Source organism: Pristiophorus japonicus, chromosome 15 (assembly GCF_044704955.1).
Source record: "Pristiophorus japonicus isolate sPriJap1 chromosome 15, sPriJap1.hap1, whole genome shotgun sequence".
Classification (NCBI taxonomy): domain Eukaryota; kingdom Metazoa; phylum Chordata; class Chondrichthyes; family Pristiophoridae; genus Pristiophorus; species Pristiophorus japonicus.
Genome location: NC_091991.1, coordinates 9,274,915 through 9,295,791, shown reverse-complemented (window position 1 = coordinate 9,295,791; position 20,877 = coordinate 9,274,915). Strand labels below are relative to the sequence as shown.

At 47.7% G+C, this 20,877-nt stretch overlaps 1 protein-coding gene across 1 annotated transcript in view; it reads left to right on the top strand.

The window, feature by feature from the left end:
• Window positions 1–16,994, top strand: part of th2 (tyrosine hydroxylase 2) — a 30,528-nt gene extending 13,534 nt beyond the window's left edge. The window contains exons 6-12 of the mRNA XM_070901500.1: window positions 3,118–3,263; window positions 3,362–3,497; window positions 5,121–5,190; window positions 8,177–8,233; window positions 9,727–9,822; window positions 11,542–11,675; window positions 16,835–16,994. Coding sequence (XP_070757601.1) covers window positions 3,118–3,263; window positions 3,362–3,497; window positions 5,121–5,190; window positions 8,177–8,233; window positions 9,727–9,822; window positions 11,542–11,675; window positions 16,835–16,994 — 799 coding nt within the window. The remainder of the gene's footprint in view (window positions 1–3,117; window positions 3,264–3,361; window positions 3,498–5,120; window positions 5,191–8,176; window positions 8,234–9,726; window positions 9,823–11,541; window positions 11,676–16,834) is intronic.
• The last annotated feature ends 3,883 nt before the right edge of the window (window positions 16,995–20,877 follow it).

Below are 20,877 nucleotides of genomic sequence, written 5' to 3'. Positions count from 1 at the left end.
GCTGCGGGTGCTGAGTCATTGATTATATTCAATGCTGAGGTCGATAGATTTTTGGAATCAAGGGATATGGGGATCAGACGGGAAAGTGGAGTTGAGGTAGGAGATCAGCCATGATCTGATTGAATGGCGGAGCAGGCTCAAGGGGCCGAATGGCCGACTCCTGCTCCTATTTTTAAGTAGACTACCCGCCACCATCTCAGAATAACTAGGAATGGGCTATAAATGCCAGCCTTTCCGGTGGTTGCCCACACCCTGAGAGTAATTATAAAATATGTTTAATGATTTAGCTATATTTCCGTAGCGATGTTTAAGCGTGAATCCAGTGCCCACACACAGTCTAACTCTAAGGTCTGGATTTTCAGTTGGAGGCCCCCTACGGCGCTAAATTTTGCACCGGGAAATAATTTGCGACGGCAGCCACAAAATTCAGTTGCTGCCCCCTGAGTGTGGGGCGGAGCGCTAGGGAAGGCATTCCACAACTCTCTCCGTGGGCTAGGCTGGGTGAGCGACTGAAAATCCGTTGCTAAAGAGCCGGCTTCGGAGTCCCTCACAAGAGGCTTCCCTGGGAAAAAAAAACGGCACAAAAAACTAAAAAAAAGCATTCCCAATAGGGTCATCGACCCGAAACGTTAACTCTGCTTCCTCTCCACAGGTGCTGCTTGACCTGCCGAGAGTTCCAGCACTTTCTGTTTTTATTCCCAATACCTTGCTCGCCCCAAATAAAGATAAATCGCAAAAATAAAACCAAAAAAACCCCCCAGTAACACTTACCTCACGCGGTCACTCCTTCCCTCACCGCCGCCGGGATGGCTCGGACTGCCCGCTATTCTCGGGCGTATTGTCTACGGGGCGCTGTAGGGTCAGCGCGAAACACGTTTTGAAATGGGGATGATGACAGGGGGAGCTGTTCACCAGCGTGATGCTCCCCCGGGCGATACTGCTCCGCGCCGCCACAAAACCGTCACCAAGCTTCTCGGCGGGTCGCTGGAAGCTGGCTGCCTGGCCGATAACCATTTCCACAGCCATTACCGCACCCCCGCCTCGGGGCGCTAACAGAGGCGCGATCCAAATGAAACTCCAGCCCTAAGAATCTGGGCTCTTTAATGAGGGGCATAAATACTGCTATCGATTTTCATAAAGTAATCTCTGGAAACAGAACCGCTTTACGTTCCTGTTGATATTATTTTAAAATGGTAAATGCTGAAGTTCTGAAATAAATGCCAAAGTGCTGGAAATTCCCAGCAGCTCTGTCAATCTCTGAGGGGGAAATAAACAGGTTGAGGATCCAGGGAGCAGCTGCCTTTGATGTTGGGCTTCCACACCGATCATAAGCTTTTGTCTTTTGGTCTTTCAGATGAGACGTTAAACCGAGGCCCCGTCTGCTCTCTCAGGAGGCCGTAAAAGATTCCATGGCGCTATTTTGAAGAAGAGCAGGGGAGTTATCCCCGGTGTCCTGGTCAATATTTATCCCTCAACCAACATCACAAAAACAGATTATCTGGGCATTATCACATTGCTGTTTGTGGGAGCTTGCTGTGCGCAACTTGGCTGCTGCATTTCCCACATTACAACAGTGACTACACTCCAAAAGTACTTCATTGGCTGTGAAGTGCTTTGAGACATCCGGTGGTCATGAAAGGCACAATATAAATGCAAGTCTTTCTTTCTGTTCAGATATTGAAGACACGCTGTGTATTTCCAGTATTTTGTTGTATTTCCTTGTAATATACTCTTGGATTTGACAGGCAGCATCAAGACATCGATGTGAAAATAGGAATCTATCCATTTGATTGCAATTTAATGACAGCTTCATTTTTCAATGGCGATTCCTATTTGGTGATTATATAAGTGTCTCAAAGTTCTCCTCTTTTTCCAGTTTGAGTTTTTACAGGGATTGGATTTCTACTTGTTTTGACTAGTGAATGAGGTATGGTAGTGTCATGGTTATAAGAACATAAGAAATAGGAGCAGGAGGAGGCCATTCGGCCCCTCGAGCCTGCTCCGCCATCCAATAAGATCATGGCTGATCTTCTACCTCAGCTCCACTTTCCTGCACTGTCCCCATATCCCTTGATTTCCTTAGTTCCCAAGAGTCAATCCATCTCAGCCTTCAATAAACTCAATGACTGAGCATCCACAGGGCTCTGGGGTAGAGAATTCCCAATAATTCTGGACCAGTAATCCAGAGACCAAGGGTTCAAGCCCGCCATGTCAGTTTGAATTCAGTTTTAAGAATCTGGAAATAAAAAACTGGCATCAGTAAACGTGGCCATGAAATTATTGTGAAAATAAACGCAACTGTTTCACTAATGTCCTTTTAGGGAAGGAAACTTGCCGTACTTACCCGGTCTGGGCCTGTCTGTGACTCCAGTCTCACATCAACGTGATATGCTCTTACCTGCCCTCTGCAGTGGCCTGGCGAGCTACGCAAGGGGCAACCAGGGGATAAGAACATAAGAAATAGGAGCAGGAGTAGGCCATTTGGACCCTCGAGCCTGCTCCAACATTCAATAAGATCATAGAAACATAGAAAATAGGAGCAGGAGTAGGCCATTTGGCCCTTCGAGCCTGTCTGACATTCAATAAGATCGCAGCTGATCTGATCATGGACCCAGCTCCACTTTCCCGCCCGCTCCCCAGAACCCTTCACCCGGTTATTGCTCAAAAATCTGTCTATCTCCACCTTAAATATATTCAATGATCCAGCCTCCACAGCTCTCGGGGGCAGAGAATTCCAAAGATTCACGACCCTCCGAGAGAAGAAATTCCTCCGCATCACCGTTTTAAATGGGCGACCCCTTATTCTTAAACTAGTTCTAGATTCCTCCAGGAGGGGAAACATCCTCTCTGCATCTACCCTGTCAAGCCCCCTCAGAATTTTACACGTTTCAATAAGATCACCCCTCATTCTTCTAAACTCCAATGAGTACAGGCCCAACCTGCTCAACCTTTCCTCATAAGACAACCCCATCATCTCAGTAATAAACCTCATGAACCTTCTCTGAACTGCCTCCAATGTAAGTATATCTCTCCTTAAATGCCGGCCTTGCCAGCGAAGTTCACATCCTGGGAATTAATTTCAAAGACTTGTGACAATGTGTGTGCTTGTTATCCCAGGAAGGAGGTCTACACCAAGTTGTCCACCTTGTACCCAAGTCATGCCTGCAAGCAGTTTGTGGATGCTTTCCAGATGCTGGAGAAACACTGTGGATACCGAGCAGACAACATCCCTCAGCTTCAGGATATCTCCACTTTCTTGACAGGCAAGTGCTCTGTCACACTGGGGCTTGGGCTTGTTTTGACGGTGATTGTGGATCAATAAAGTTAATCCAACATCCTGATTGTTTCTTCCATTTTCTAGAGAGGACAGGTTTCCGTCTGCGTCCGATTGCAGGGCTCCTGTCAGCCAGGGATTTCTTAGCTAGCCTGGCATTCCGAGTCTTTCAATGCACTCAATATATCCGTCACTCCTCTTCCCCAATGCACTCTCCCGAACCGTGAGTATTAGTATATACGTGAGTGTGTGTCTATGTGTGAGAATGTGTGTGCGTGATTGTGTGTGTGAGTGTGTCTGTGTGTGTGAGTGTGTGAGTGAGTGTGTGTGTGTGTGTGTGAGAGTCTGTGTGTGTGTGTGTGAGAGTCTGTGTGTGTGTGTGTGTGTGTGTGTGTGTGTGTGAGTGTGAGAGTCTGTGTGTGTGTGTGAGAGTGTGTATGTGAGTGTGTCAGTGTGTGTGAGTGTGAGAGGCTGTGTGTGTGTGAGAGTGTGTATGTGTGTGTGTGTGTGAGTGTGAGAGTCTGTGTGTGTGTGTGTGTGTGTGTGTGTGAGAGTGTGTATGTGAGTGTGTGTGTGTGTGAGTGTGAGAGGCTGTGTGTGTGTGAGAGTGTGTATGTGAGTATGAGAGGCTGTGTGTGTGTGAGAGTGTGTATGTGAGTGTGTGTGTGTGAGTGTGAGAGGCTGTGTGTGTGTGAGTGAGAGTGCATGAATTCACGTAACTGAAGTTACAACAGGGATATTGAGCGATAAAGTTAAGATAAAATAAGATAAAATCAAACTTCTTTCTTTGCTCTTTACAGATATTCTAACACAGAAATACAAATAAAGATTTTTCTAATTAGCTGGCTTATGATTGGAAGCTATTTCAAACACAAAGAAAATTATTTCGGGGAGTATGAAACTTGCCCTGCCACAGATCCAACGTTCACTGTCAATCCCAAAGGGAGGCATACTGAGTTTCTTCATTTAAAAATGAATCTTCAAGAGTGAGTGGCCAGTCAGGAGTGAGTCAGGAGTGAGTCGGGAGTGAGTCGGGAGTGAGTCAGGAGTGAGTCGGGAGTGAGTCAGGAGTCAGGAGTGAGTCAGGAGTGAGTCAGGAGTGAGTCGTGAGTGAGTCGAGAGTGAGTCAGGAGTGAGTCAGGAGTGAGTCGGGAGTGAGTCAGGAGTGAGTCGGGAGTGAGTTGGGAGTGAGTCGGGAGTGAGTCGGGAGTGAGTCGGGAGTGAGTCAGGAGTCAGGAGTCAGTCAGGAGTCAGGAGTGAGTCAGGAGTGAGTCGGGAGTGAGTCAGGAGTCAGGAGTCAGGAGTGAGTCAGGAGTGAGTCAGGAGTGAGTCAGGAGTCAGGAGTGAGTCGGGAGTGAGTCGGGAGTGAGTCGGGAGTGAGTCGGGAGTGAGTCGGGAGTCAGGAGTGAGTCAGGAGTCAGGAGTGAGTCAGGAGTGAGTCGGGAGTGAGTCAGGAGTCAGGAGTGAGTCAGGAGTCAGGAGTGAGTCAGGAGTGAGTCAGGAGTCAGGAGTGAGTCAGGAGTCAGGAGTGAGTCAGGAGTGAGTCGGGAGTGAGTCGGGAGTGAGTCAGGAGTGAGTCGGGAGTGAGTCAGGAGTGAGTCAGGAGTCAGGAGTGAGTCAGGAGTGAGTCAGGAGTGAGTCGGGAGTGAGTCAGGAGTCAGGAGTGAGTCAAGAGTCAGGAGTGAGTCAGGAGTGAGTCAGGAGTGAGTCAGGAGTCAGGAGTCAGGAGTGAGTCAGGAGTGAGTCAGGAGTGAGTCAGGAGTGAGTCAGGAGTGACGGGTCAATCCTGAGAAGCTGGTTATAAAATAAATAAAATAATTAATGACGCTGTTTTCCTTCTTTAAAGCGATTGCTGTCATGAACTGTTGGGACATGTTCCTATGTTGGCAGACAAACAATTTGCCCAGTTCTCACAGGTAAACGCTCACTACCTCACACTGCTGTTTTCTGTTGTATTTAAGATTTTAATAATCTTAATGTTTTATATCATTTCCATGTTCCGGCATTGAAGTTTCTTTTACTGTATAATTGTTACATGTAATGATTTAAGGAGTAGATTCCTTAACCTACCTTTTCTCCTGTTTGGCTAAAGAAGAGACAGCATAGCCTTTGATTTTGTTGCTAAAAACAAGAACTTGCATTTATAAAGCGCCTTTGATGTAGTAAAACGTCCCAAGGTGCTTCACAGGAGCGTTAACATTTGACACCGAGTCACATAGGGAGATATTAGGGCAGACGACCAAAAAGCTTGGTCAAAGAGGTAGGTTTTAAGGAGCGTCTTAAAGGAAGAGAGAGAGGTAGAGAGATGGAGAGGTTTAAGGAGGGAATTCCAGGGCTTAGGACTTAGACAGCTAAAAGCACAGTTGCCAATAGCGGAGAGATTAAAATCGGTGATGCACAAGAGGCCAAAATTGAAGGAGTGCAGAGATCTCGGAGGGTTGTAGAGCTGAAGGAGGTTACAGAGATAGAGAGGAGTGATGCCATGGAGAGATCTGAACACAAGGATGAGAATTTTTAAATCAAGGAGTTGGTGAACTATATGGGCAAGGTGAACTTCTACAGATGGCCAAGAAGAGGTGACTGTATCTCTTTCAGCTATCAGTCTGAGTCAGAAATCTATGGTTTCAAGCCCCACTCCAGAGATTTACATGTATAATCTAGGCTGCCATTTCAGTACTGAGGGAGCTCCGCTGCACTGTCAGGTGCCATCTTTCAGATGAGATGTTGAACCAAGGTTGGCCCTCTCAGGTGAATGTCAGAGATGCCACGGCACTCTTCGAAGAAGGACAAGAGAGTTCTCCCAAGTGTCCTGGGGCTAATATGTATCCCTAAACCAACTAAACATCACTAAAATGAATTGTCTGCCCATTTATCTAATTGCTGTTTGTGGAAGCTTTCTGTGTGCAAGTTAACGGCCACATTTGCCTACATTACAACAGTGACGACACTTCAAAAGTACTGATTGGTTGAGAAGGACTTTGGGGATGTCCAGTGATGCGAAAGGTGCTATATAAATGCAAGTTCAGGTTTGTTTTTTCAAGTGCATCCACATACAAAATATTAGCTCCAGTCATGGAGCAACAATGTTACCCTGTACGTGTGAACTGTATATTATACATAATGGAAGATTATTAGTATCAAAACTGCAGGATTAGCAATTATACTTCCATTCGAAAAGCTCTTTAAGACAGCATTAACGTCAAACCTACAGGCTTAATGCAAAGTGGATTCCCTAAAGCGGATCGTCTCATGTCACTTTGCTGCCGGAAACCAGCCCGGGTCTTCCTGACAGTTAACGTTGAGCACACGTCCACCAGGGCTGGACCTCTGCCTTCCCCAATGGCTCACCCCTGCTCCCCACCGATCTCTCGCCATCAGAGTTACTTAACTATATACGGAGGGCTTCCTCACGGAATTCCCACTTCTGTCGGGGAGCCAGGGTCAGCAGAGCGGGCGGGAAGTCACAGCAGAAGATCTCGGAACCCTGCCACAATGTAACGGGGACATCTGCCTCCTGGGCATTTTTCTATTTTACCCAGTGACCAATCAGAGAAGGTTGATTCCTGAGGTGAGGGGGCTGTCTTATGAAGAAAGGTTGAGCAGGTTGGGCCTATACTCCTTGGAGTTTAGAAGAATGAGAGGTGATCTTATTGAAACATATAAGATTCTGAGGGGGCTTGACAGGGTAGATGCAGAGAGGATTTTTCCCCTCGTGGGGGGAATCTAGAACTAGGGGGGCATAGTTTCAGAATAAGGGGTCACCCATTTGAGGAGGAATTTCTTTTCTCAGAGGGTCGTAAATCTTTGGAATTCTCAGCCCCAGAGAGCTGTAGAGGTCTTTGAATATATTTAAGGTGGAGATAGACAGATTTTTGTATGATAAGGGAGTCAAGGGTTATGGGGAGTGGGCGGGGAAGTGGAGTTGAGGCCAGGATCAGATCAGCCATAATCTTATTGAATGGCGGAGCAGGCTCGAGGGGCCAAATGGCCGACTCCTGCTCCTATTTCTTATGTTCTTATTACATTCCAAATCGCCAAGAACACGTGTGCCCTCCATTGTGACAGCAAAAACTGCCGAACATGCATGTTATGGGAATATTCCCATTAATTGCAGTCAATATTTTACAGGATATGTCACTGGAATGTATCACCCATCCCTCGTTGCCCTGAGATGGTGGTGGTGAGCTGCCTTCTAGTGGTTTGATACAACGGAGTGTCTCGCTGGGCCATTTCAGAGGGCAGTTAAGAGTTAAACATGTTGCTGTGAGTCTGGAGTCACATATAGGTCCAGACCGGGTAAGGACGGCAGATTTCCTTCCCTAAAGGGCATTATTGAACCAGTTGGGTTTTTACGACAATCTGAAATCCCCATGGTCATTTTTACTGATACCAGTTTCTTATTTCCAGATTTTTCTTAAAATGGAATTTGTACTCACGTTCTACTGGATCAGTAGTCTGGGCCTCTGAATTACTAGTCGAGTAACATAACATAAGAACATAAGAAATAGGAGCAGGAACAGGCCATACGGCCCCTCGAGCCTGCTCCGCCATTCAATGAGATCATGGCTCCACTTTCCCTTTAACCATCCACTCCCCGCACAACACTGTCTAATCCTAACCCTAACCCTTTAATATGGCTACACGTATTTGGGCCGATACATGGGACACCCGCCATCACTTCGAGTGGGACATCCAGGAAGTGGCGGAGTGCTGTTGCTAGGGACTTTCTGCCCAATGTTCCACACCGGCTCATCCCAGATCTGCCCAACAACAGGTGCAATGCGAGAGGAATATTTACCCTTACATTTACAGGGCTTCACACCACCAGCACCGCTGTACTGTAACTGCAGCGAATGTTGGAATAGTTAATGAAGGCATTCTTTCTTTTTTATATATATTTAGGAACTTGGCCTTGCTTCATTGGGGGCATCGGATGGAGATATTGAAAAACTATCCACAGTGAGTAATTAAGAAGTAGAATTATGAATGGACTAATACAGTATTCAAATATCTCAAATTCCTCCAGAAGGATTGACATGATTTACATAACCAGGAATGAACAAGTCCCAATTTATATCTGTTAGAAAATGAATAATACTAAAAGAGAATAGTTTCCAGATTTGTGGCAATACTGGTATCATTGTAATTGCTAAATATTTGGAAATCTGTACAATATACATCTTAATTATCATTCTTTTGGAGTTTATTTAGACCATAATTGACATTATTTTACCTCACCCTGGGGGCGGGTGGGCAGGTAAAATGAAGTGGGGGGGAATCTCTCTACTCCTGTCCTTTCCTTGATTTGTCCATTTATCCTCGACCTGCTCCACCCCTCCCTCCAGCCCCTCGCTCCACCCACCCCCATCCCCTACCCCCACCCTACCCCTCCACTCCAGCCCCAACCCCCCCGCCCCCTCCCTCCACCCCATTCCACCCCCTCCCCCCAACCCCATCCCACCCCTTCCTCCCCCACCCCACTCCAGCCCCAACCCCCCCCGCCCCCTCCCTCCACCCCATTCCACCCCCTCACCCCAACCCACTCCACCCCTTCCTCCCCCACCCCACTCCAGCCCCACCCCCTCCCCCGCCCCCTCCCTCCACCCCATTCCACCCCCTCCCCCCAACCCCATCCCACCCCTTCCTCCCCCACCCCACTCCAGCCCCACCCCCTCCCCCGCCCCCTCCCTCCACCCCATTCCACCCCCTCCCCCAATCCCACCCCACCCTTTCCTCCCCCACCCCACAATTGCCCCCGCCCCACCCCTGCCCCCCACCTCCATCCTCACCCCACCCCACCCCCTCCTCCCCACCTCACACCCTCTCCCTATCCCACCCCCTCCCCCACCCCATCTCCCATGCACCATCCCATTCCGAGTTAGGCCATCCGATGACATCCAGCTCTCCTGGACCTTTTCCACTTCCCCACTGTACTGTATGTACCTGTGAGGATGCTCACAGGTTGGTTGAGCTGTTGAGTTGGGAGTGGCCTAGACAGTCACGTGATGTTCACAAAACTCAATAAAACCCCAGCCAGTTGAATTCGGGGGAGTCACAATGAGACAGGTGGTTGTGAGCCTGTTGGATTGTGCGATTGTTAAACCTTTTGCTAATAAACCAACTAGTTCTTAATAGCATCGTGTTACTATGATTTCTTAAGCAAGTAACCCATGAAGCAAATACATTACACCAACTAAAAAGGTTTTGCCAAACACCTTTTCTGAATTCAATTCTGCCTGGTTCTAACCCGGAGCCGAAACCTTCCCACTGGTTGCCCTTGCACTTTGAGATATAACATCACGTTCAGGTATCTAGAATCCGGTGCAATTTCTGAAGGACCAAGGTGGGTGGACGGAGTTAAGATATAGATCCGCCATGATCGAATTGAATGGTGGAACAGGCTGAATGGCCTCCTGGTGTTCCTGGTATAACGTGCTGTTCTTTTTATATAGCTTTACTGGTTTACAATAGAGTTCGGGCTCTGCAAACAGAACGGAGTTCTGAAGGCTTATGGAGCAGGACTTCTTTCTTCCTATGGAGAGCTGATGGTGAGAAACGAATAAGTAAATGGTAACAGTCTGAACTATAATAGGCTGGGTCTCTTTATCTCCTGAAAAAGAGAAGGCTGAGGGGTGACCTAATAGAGGTCTTTAAAATGATGAAAGATTTTGAGAGAGTGGATACAGAGAGAATGTTTCCACTTGTGGGGAAGAGCAAAACTAGAGGCCATCGATATAAGATAGTCACCAAGAAATCCAATGGGGAATTCAGGAGAAACTTCTTTATCCAGAGAGCGGTGAGAATGTGGAACTCGCTGCCACAGGGAGGGGTTGAGGCGAATAGTATCGATGCATTTAAGGGGAGGCTGGACAAGCGTATGAGGGAGAAGGGAATAGAGGGTTATGCTGATAGAGTTAGATGAGGAAAGCTAGGAGGAGGCTCGAGTGGAGCATAAACGTCGGCATGGACTGGTTGGGCCGAATGGCCTGTTTCTGTACCGTATATCCCATGTAATCTTATGAAGTACATTTGAAGTGTAGTCACTGTTGTAATGTAGGAAACACGGCAGCTAATCTGCGCACAGCAAGCTCCCACAAACAGAAATGTGATAATGACCAGATCATCTGTTCCAGTTATGTTGATAAATATTCACCTGCTCTTTATCAAAATAGTGTTATGGGATCTTTTGTCAACCTGAGCAGGCAGACAGGGTCTCAGTTTAACATCTCATCCAAAAGACAGCCTCTCCGACAGCACAGCACTGCATGTGTCAGCCTGCATTTTGTGCTCAAGTCTCTGGAGCAGGACTGAAACCCTCAACCTTCTGACTCAGATCAAGTGTGCTCGCCACAGAGCCATGGCTGCCATATTAGTGCTGTGGGATCTTTTAGGTCCATCTGAGAGGGCAGATGGGGCCTCGGTTTAATGAAATACTGCCCCTCTGACAGTGCGGCACTCCCTCAGTACTGCCCCTCTGACAGTGCAGCACTCACTCAGTACTGCCCCTCCGACAATGCGGCGTTCACTCAGTACTGCCCCTCCGACAGTGCGGCACTCCCTCAGTACTGCCCCTCCGACAGTGCGGCACTCCCTCAGTACTGCCCCTCCGACAGTGCAGCATTCCCTCAGTACTGCCCCTCTGACAGTGTGGCGCTCCCTTGGTACCGCCCCTCCAACAGTGCAGCACTCCCTCAGTACTGCTGCTCCGATAGTGCAGCGTTCCCTCAGCACTGCCCCACCGACAGTACAGCATTCCCTCAGCACTGCCCCTCCGACTGTGTGGCACTCCCACAGTACTGCACTGGAGAATATTGGCCTGGATTATGTGCTCATGTGTTGAGGCACAAAGTCTCCCTAGAGGAATTGGATGTGGGAGGCCTGGAGAAAGGTAAGTGTTATGCACCAGGAGAGGGCTACCTTCTAAGTGAAACGTTTAATTACATTTACTCAGGCTTTACCTGTTGGAAATGAGCCCTTAGCAACCGGGGCTTTGCTCAGGATCTCCGACTGCATTGTGGGTAGGCCCCTCTCATTTAAATATATTGTGGGCAAGTACCAAGCATTGCACACTGAGCCGGCCAACAGCCTCTCGCCAGTGCTCGCTGAACACTGCCCACTTCCCGCTGCCCTTTACCCACTCCCCACTGCCCGCTCCCCACTGCCCGCTCGCACTCAAACCTCATGCTGGGCAACATCGGGCTCTGCCTCAACCTAACTAAATGCAGAGTGACAGACTGTGACTGAAAGGTCTCTCCATTTGTGCACAGTATTCCTTATCGGGCGAGCCCCAATACAAAGCTTTCGATCCTGATGTCACAGCACTCCAGCCCTATCAGGATCAGACCTTCCAGCCCGTCTACTTTGTGTCGGAGAGTTTCGAAGATGCAAAATCCAAACTCTGGTAAGAGCACAGATCAAATACTCCGCTTTTCATGTAAATATTTGAACCACTGATTATTAAGAATATGGGATAACTATCTTTTAACAAGCAGGCAAGATAGAAATTAATTTTGTTTAACATCAATCAGCGCGCTTCGTAGATATGCTCACCCAGCAACACTTTCAGTAGCCCAACAACACTGTCAGTAGCCCAACAACACTGTCTGTAGCCTAACAACAGTTTCAGTAGCCCAACAACACTGTCAGTAGCCCAACAACACTGTCAGTTGCCCAACAATACTACCAGTAGCCCAACAACATTTTCAGTAGCCCAACAACACTGTCATTAGCCCAACAAAACTATCTGTAGCCCAACAACATTTTCATTAGCCCAACAACACTATCATTACCCCAACAACACTGTCAGTAGCCCAACAATACTATCAGTAGCCCAATAACACTGTCAGTAGCCCAACAACACTGTCAGTAGTCCAACAACACTATCAGTAGCCCAACAACAGTTTCAGTAGCCCAACAACAGTTTCAGTAGCCCAACAACACTGTCAGTAGCCCAACAACACTTTCAGTAGCCCAACAACACTTTCAGTAGCCCAACAACACCATCAGTGGCCCTACAACAGTTTCAGAAGCCCAACAACGGTTTCAGTAGCCAGACAGCACTATCGGTAGCCCAACAACAGTTTTAGTAGCCCAACAACAGTTTCAGTAGCCCAACAATACTATCAGTAGCCCAACAACAGTTTAAGTAGCCCAACAACACTGTCAGTAGCCCAACAACACTTTCAGTAGCCCAACAACACTTTCAGTAGCCCAACAACACCATCAGTAGCCCTACAACAGTTTCAGAAGCCCAACAATGGTTTCAGTAGCCAGGCAGCACTATCGGTAGCCCAACAACAGTTTCAGTAGCCCAACAACAGTTTCAGTAGCCCAACAACAGTTTCAGTAGCCCAACAACAGTTTCAGTAGCCCAACAACAGTTTCAGTAGCCCAACAACACTGTCAGTAGCCCAACAACACTGTCAGTAGCCCAACAACACTGTCAGTAGCCCAAGAACACTGTCAGTAGCCCAACAACACTGTCAGTAGCCCAACAACACTGTCAGTAGCCCAACAACAGTTTCAGTAGCCCAACAACACTGTCAGTAGCCCAACAACACTATCAGTAGCCCAAGAACACTGTCAGTAGCCCAACAACATTGTCAGTAGCCCAACAACACTGTCAGTAGCCCAACAACACTTTCAGTAGCCCAACAACACTTTCAGTAGCCCAACAACAGTTTCAGTAGCCCAACAACAGTTTCAGAAGCCCAACAATGGTTTCAGTAGCCAGGCAGCACTATCGGTAGCCCAACAACAGTTTCAGTAGCCCAACAACAGTTTCAGTAGCCCAACAACAGTTTCAGTAGCCCAACAATACTATCAGTAGCCCAACAACACTGTCACAAGCCCAAGAACACTGTCAATAGCCCAACAACATTGTCAGTAGCCCAACAACACTGTCAGTAGCCCAACAACACTGCCAGTAGCCCGACAGCATTATCAGTAGCCCAACAACACTATCAGTAGCCCAACAACATTGTCAGTAGCCCAACAATACTATCAGTAGCCCAATAACACTGTCAGTAGCCCAACAACACTATCAGTAGCCCAACAACAGCTTCAGTAGCCCAACAACAGTTTCAGTAGCCCAACAACACTGTCAGTAGCCCAACAACACTTTCAGTAGCCCAACAACACTTTCAGTAGCCCAACAACACCATCAGTAGCCCTACAACAGTTTCAGAAGCCCAACAATGGTTTCAGTAGCCAGGCAGCACTATCAGTAGCTCAACAACAATTTCAGTAGCCCGGCAACACTATCAGTAGCCCAGCAACACTATCAGTATCCCGGCAACACTTTCAGTAGCCCAACATCACATTCAGGAGCCCAAGTTTAACCGGCCTATTTAATCATGCTATCCAGAACAAGGGGGCATAATCTTCAAATCAGAGCCTGGCCGTTCCAGGGTGATGTGAGGAAGTACTTCTTCAGACAATGAGTAGTGGAAATCTGGAACGCTCTCCTCCCCAAAATGCTATGGATGCTGGGGGTGAATTGGAGGTTTCAAGACAGCGATCAATAGCCTGCTCCGCCATTAAAAAGATCATGGCTGATCTTCCACCTCAACTTTTGGGGTGATAAGGGTATTAAGCATTACGGAACCAAGGTGCGTAGATGGAGTTAAGATCAGCCATGATTCAATTGAATGGAGGAACAGGCTCAAGGGGTTGAATGGCATCCTCCTTTTGCATAAGAACATAAGAATTAGGAGCAGGAGTTGGCCATTTGACCCCTCGAGCCTGCTCCGCCATTCAATAAGATCATGGCTGATCTTCTACCTCAACTCCACTTTCCCACCCGATGCCCATATCTCTTGATTCCCTTAATATCCAACCTTGAATATACTCAACGACTCAGCATCCACTGCCCTCTGGGGGTAGAGAATTCCGAAGATTCACCATCCTCCGAGTGAAGTAGTTTCTCCTCATCTCAGTCCTAAATGGCCGACTCCTTATTCTGAGACTGTGACCCCTGGTTCTAGACTCCCAAACCAGGGGGAAACATCCTCCCAGCATCTACCCTGTCAAGCCCTGTAAGGATTTTGCATGTTTCAATCAGATTGCCTCTCATTCTTCTAAACTCTAGAGAATATAGGCCTAGTCTACTCAATCTCTCCTCATAAGACAATCCCCCCATCCCAGGAATCAGTCTGGTGAACCTTCGTTCCACTCCCTCAATGGCAATTATATCCTTCCTTTGGTAAGGAGACTAAAACTGCACACAATACTCCAGGTGCGGTCTCACCAGGGCCTTATATAATTGCAGTAAGACGTCTTTACTCTTACACTCAAATCCTCTTGTAATAAAGGCCAACATATCATTTGCTTTCCTGATTGCTTGCTGTACCTGCAGGTTAACTTTCAGTGATTGGTGCACAAGGACACCCAGGTCTCTCTGAACACCAACATTTCCCAATCTCGCACCATTTCAAAAATACTCTACTTTTCTATTTTTCCTACCAAAGTGGATAACTTTACAGTTCTGTTCCTTAAAGGGAATAGACGGAGATAAACAAATAAACAACGCTGAAAATACTCAGCAGATTGGCCAAGATCCAAAGAGGCCACAGTTAATGTTTCCGATCTAGAACCTTCCTCAGAGTTTTCGCTGATGTTCTGATGAAACACCCAAATATGAAGTTGCTTTTTCCCCTTTCAGATACCGAGTGACTCACACACGAGGAAGCAAGATTTGCATTTCCTTAAGAATCTGTTCATTTCAAACATTCGCCAGTTCTGACAAAGGATCATTGACCTGAAACGTTAACTCTGTTTCTCTCTCCACAGATGCTGCTTGACCCGTTGAGTAGTTCCAGCATTTTCTGTTTTTATTGCATTTCGATAACTCCTTTCAGAACCTTAGGACCTCCCAAATTGCTTCACAGCCAGTGAAGTACTTTTGGAATGTCGTCGCTGTTGCAATGTGGGAAACAGGGCAGCCAATTTTGCGCACAGCAAGCTCCCACAAACAGTAACAAGATAATTACCGGATAATCTGTTTCAGTGATAAATATTGGCCTTGACAACAGGGAGAACTCCCCTGCTCTTCTTCAAAATAGTGACCCCAGGAGCTGTTAACATCCACCCGACAAGATCTCGGTTTAATGTCTCATCCGAAAGACGGCACCTGCAACAGTGCAGCGCTCCCTCAGTACTGCCTCTCTGACAGTGCAGCACTCCCTCAGTACTGCCCCTCCGACAGTGCAGCACTCCCTCAGCACTGCCCCTCCGACAGTGCGGCACTCCCTCAGTACTGACCCTCCAACAATGCGGCGCTCCCTCAGTACTGACCCTCCGACAGTGCGGCACTCCCTCAGTATTGCCCCTCCGACAGTGTAGCACTCCCTCAGTACTCACCCTCCGTCAGTGCAGCACTTCCTCAGTACTGCCTCTCCGACAGTGTGGCGCTCCCTCAGTACTGTCTCTCCGACAGTGCAGCGCTCCCTCAGTACTGACCCTCCAACAGTGTAGCACTCCCTCAGTACTGCCCCTCCGACAGTGCGGCACTCCCTCAGTACTGCCTCTCCGACAGTGCGGCGCTCCCTCAGTACTGCCTCTCCGACAATGCAGTGCTCCCTCAGTACTGCCCCTCCGACAGTGCGGCACTCCCTCAGTACTGCCTCTCCGACAGTGCGACGCTCCCTCAGTACTGCCTCTCCGAAGTGCAGTGCTCCCTCAGTACTGCACTGGAGTGTCAGCCTGGATTTCTGTGCTCAGGTCTCTGGAGTGGGACTTGAACCCACGACCTGCTGACTCTGAGGCAAGAGAGAATGTTTCCATGTGGGGAAGAACATAACTGGAGACTATCAATGTAAGATAGTCACCAAGAAATCAGATAGGGAATTCAGGAGAAACTTCTTTAGCAAGAGAGGGTGCAGAGAGGATTTACAAGGATGATACCAGAAATGCGAGGGGATACATATCAGGAAAGGATGAACAGACTGGGTCTCTTTATCTCCTGAAAAAGAGAAGGCTGAGGGGTGACCTAATAGAGGTCTTTAAAATGATGAAAGATTTTGAGAGAGTGGATACAGAGAGAATGTTTCCACTTGTGGGAAGAGCAAAACTAGAGCCATCGATATAAGATGGTCACCAAAAAATCCAATAGGGAATTCAGGAGAAACTTCTTTACCCAGAGAGCGGTGAGAATGTGGAACTCGCTGCCACAGGGAGGGGTTGAGGCGAATAGTATCGATGCATTTAAGGGGAGGCTGGACAAGCGTATGGGGGAGAAGGGAATAGAGGGTGATGCTGATAGATTTAGATGAGGAAAGATGGGATGAGGCTCGAGTGGAGCATAAACGCCGGCATGGACTGGTTTAGCTGAATGGCCTGTTTTTGTGCCGTATATCCTGTGTAATCCTATGTATCAAGTCTTTGCACCCAGTCTGTTGCCTTGGGATTTTCTGGGTTTTTCCAACGCAGCCTCACCTGGGGTAGATGCCAGCCTAATGCAACGGTTATACTGAGAGGTAAATGGGTCAGACAATGGCAGGATTTACCCCGCCAGTCCTCGGTTCGGGCAGTAACGCTCATTGTCCTTTTGTTCCTGAACAGGATTTATGCATCTAAGATCAGGAAGCCTTTCTCGGTGCGCTACGACCCGTGGACCTGTAGTGTGGAAACTCTGGACAAACCACACACGCTCCAGGAAGCCCTGACACACGTGGGGGAGCAGCTGAAAAATCTAAGTGTTGCTCTTGATAAACATACTTAAATGAAGGTCACCCACAAGGGGATTTCCTCCCGACCTCCGACCCCTCCCCCCGCCGTGACCTTGGAGAAAGTTCCGCGGATATCTTGGGAGAGACAGCGCAGGATCGGTGGGAACCTCAGGGAAATTCAACCCCAATAAAATATAAATTAAAAAAAAAAAAAACTAGACTCCAACCAGCTGAGATTAGGTCTAAACTGCTGTTTGTTTAGCAATGTACAACACAAAGGTGTACAAACTGTTGCATGTGAGTGTGTGTGTGTGTGTGTTTGCAAGTGTGTGTGTGTGTGTGTGTGTGAGTGTTTGTAAGTGTGTGTGTGTGTGTGTGTGTGTGAGTGTTTGTAAGTGTGTGTGTGTGTGTGTGTGTGTGTGTGAGTGTTTGTAAGTGTGTGTGTGTGTGTGTGTGTGAGTGTTTGTAAGTGTGTGTGTGTGTGTGTGTGTGTGTGAGTGTTTGTAAGTGTGAGTGTGTGTGTGCGTGAGAGTGTGAGTGTGAGTGTTTGAGTGTGAGTGTTTGTGAGTGTTTAAGTGTGGGTGTTTGAGTGTGTGTGAGTGTGAATGTTTGAGTGTGACTGTGTGTGTCGGAGTGTGTGTGTGTATGTGTCAGAGCTTGTGTGTGTGTTAGTGTGATTTTGTGTGTGTGTGAGTAAATGATTGTGTGAGTGTGATTGTGTGTGTCTGACTGTGTCTGTATGTGTGTGTGTGTGTTTCTGAGTGTGTGTGAGTGAGTGAGTGTGATCTGCCTCGCTGCAATGCTCCGCCTCACACTCAACAAGCTCCCCGCTGGAGTGGAACTAAACTATAGAACCAGTGGGAACCTGTTCAACCTTCATCGTCTCCAGGCCAGGTCCAAGACCGTCCCAACCTCTGTCATCGAGCTACAGTACGCGGACAGTGCCTGCGCCTGCACACATTCAGAGACTGAACATCGTCAACATCTTCACCGAGGCGTAGGAAAGCATGAACCTCACGCTAAACATCCGTAAGACAAAGGTCCTCCACCAACCTGACCCCACCATACAGCATTGCCCCCAGTCATCAGGATCAACGGCGCGGCCCTGGACAACTTTCCATACCTCAGAAGCCTCTTATCAGCAAGGACAGAAATCGACAACGAGGTCCAACACTGCCTCCAGTGCGGCATGCAGTCTTCAGTCACCTGAGGAAGAGAGTGCACGAAGATCAGGTCCTCAAATCTGCCACCAAGCTCATGGTCTACAGGGCTGTAGTGATACCCGCCCTCCAGTATGGCTTAGAGACGTGGACCATGTACAGTAGACATCTCAAATCACTGGAGAATTTCCACCAACGATGTCTCTACAAGATCCTACAAATCTCCTGGCAGGACAGATGCACCAACGTTAGTGTTCTTGATCAGGCCAACATCCCCAGCATCGAAGCACTGACCACACTCGACCAGCTCCATTGGCGGGCCACATTGTTCACATGACCGACACAAAACTCCCAAAGCAAGTGCTCTACTCGGAACACCACATGGCAAGCGAGCCCCAGGTGGGCAGAGGAAATATATCACAGACACCCTCAAAACCTCCTTGATAAAGTGCAACATCCCCACCAACACCTGGGAGTCCCTGGCCAAAGACCGTTCTAAGTGGAGGAAGAGAATCTGGGAGGGCGCTGAGCACCTTGAGTCTCATTGCCGAGAGCATGCAGAAAGCAAGCACAGGCAGCGGAAGGAGCATGCGGCAAACCAGACTCCCCACCCACCCTTTCCTCCAACCTGTGACAGAGACTCTAATTCCCGTATTGGACTGTTCAGTCACCTGAGAACACACTTTTGGAGTGGAAGCAAGTCTTTCTTGATTTTGAGGGACTGCCTATGATGGTGATGATGAGTGAGTGTGGAAGTATGTGTGTGTGTGTGTGTTTGAGTGTGTGTGTGAGTGGGTGTGTGTGTGAGTGGGTGTGTGTATGAGTGTGTGTGTGTGTGAATGTGTGCGCGAGTTGGTGTGTGAATGTGTGAGTGTGTGTGAGTCAGTGCGTGAATGTGTGTGTATGTGTGTGTGAGTGTATGTGTGAGTGAGTGTGTGTGTGTGTGAGAGTGCGTGTGAGTGAGTGTGTGTAAGTGTGAGTGTGTGTGAGTGTGTGTGTTTGTGAGTGCATGTGTGAGTGTGTGAGCGAGTGTATGAGTGAGTGTGTGAGTATGTGTGTGTGTGTGAGTGTGAGCGCGTGTGTGCGAATGTGTGTGGGTGAGTGTATGTGTGTCTGTGTGTGTGTGTGTGAGTGTGTGTGTGTGTGATTATATTTGTATGTGAACATAAGAATATAAGAAATAGGAACAGGAGTAGGCCATTTGGCCCCTTGAGCCTGTTCCCCCATTCAATAAGATCATGGCTGATCTGATCATGGACTCAGCTCCACTTCCCTGCCCGCTTCCCATAACCCTTCTCTCCCTTATCACTCAAAAATCTGTCTATCTCCGCCTTAAATATATTCAATGACGCAGCCTCCACAGCTCTCTGGGGCAGAGAATTCCACAGATTTACAACCCTCTGAGAGAAGATATTTCTCCTCATCTCAGTTTTAAATGGGCAGCCCCTTATTCTGAGACTATGTCCCCTAGTTTTAGTTTCCCCTATGAGTGGAAATATCCTCTCTGCATCCATCTTGTCGAGTCCCCTCATTATCTTATAAGTTTCAATAAGATCACCTCTCATTCTTCTGAACTCTAATGTATATAGGCCCAACCTACTCAACCTATCCTCATAAGTCAACCCCCTCTTCTCCGGAATCAACCTAGTGAACCTTCTCTGAACAGCCTCCAATGCAAGTATATCCTTCCTTAAATATGGAGACCAAAACTGCACGCAGTACTCCAGGTGTGGCCTCACCAATACCCTGTATAGCTGTAGCAGGACTTCTCTGCTTTTATACTCTATCCCCCTTGCAATAAAGGCCAACATTCCATTTGCCTTCCTGATTACTTGCTGTCCCTGCATACTAACTTTTTGTGTTTCATGCACAAGGACCCCCAGGTTTGTGTACTACAGCACTTTGCAATTTTTCTCCATTTAAATTATAATTTCCTTTTCTATTATTGCTTTCAATGTGGATAACCTCACATTTTCCCACATTATACTCCATCTGCCAAATTTTTGCCCACTCACTTAGCCTGCCTATATCTCTTTGCAGATGGAATGTGAAGAGAAAAGGGGGTTGACTTATGAGGATAGGTTGAGCAGATTGTGTCCTCCTCACAATTTTCTTTCCCACCCATCTTTGTATCATCAGAAAACTTGGCTACATTACACTCGGTCCCTTCATCCAAGTCATCAATATAGATTGTAAATAGTTGAGGACCCAGCACCGATCCCTGCGGCACCCCACTAGTTACTGTTTGCCAAACGGACAATGACCCATTTATCGCAACTCTCTGTTTTCTGTTAGTTAGCCAATCCTCTATCCATGCTAATATATTACCCCCAACCCCGTGAACTTTTATCTTGTGCAGTAACCTCTTATGTGGCCACTTATCGAATGCCTTCTGCAAATCCAAATACACCACATCCACTGGTTCCCCTTATCCACCCTGTTCGTTACATCCTCAAAGAACTCCAGCAAATTTGTCAAACATGATTTCCCTTTCATAAAACCATGCTGACTCTGTTTAATTGAATCATGCTTTTCCAAATGTCCCATTACTGCTTCCTTAATAATGGACTCCAGCATTTTACCAACGACAGATGTTAGGCTAACTGGTCTATAGTTTCCTGCTTTCTGTCTGCCTCCTTTTTTAAATAGGGCCGTTACATTTGCGGTTTTCCAATCTGCTGGGACTGTCCCAGAATCCAGGGAACTTTGGTAGATTACAACCAATGCATCCACTATCTCTACAGCCACTTCTCTTAAGACCCTAGGATGCAAGCCA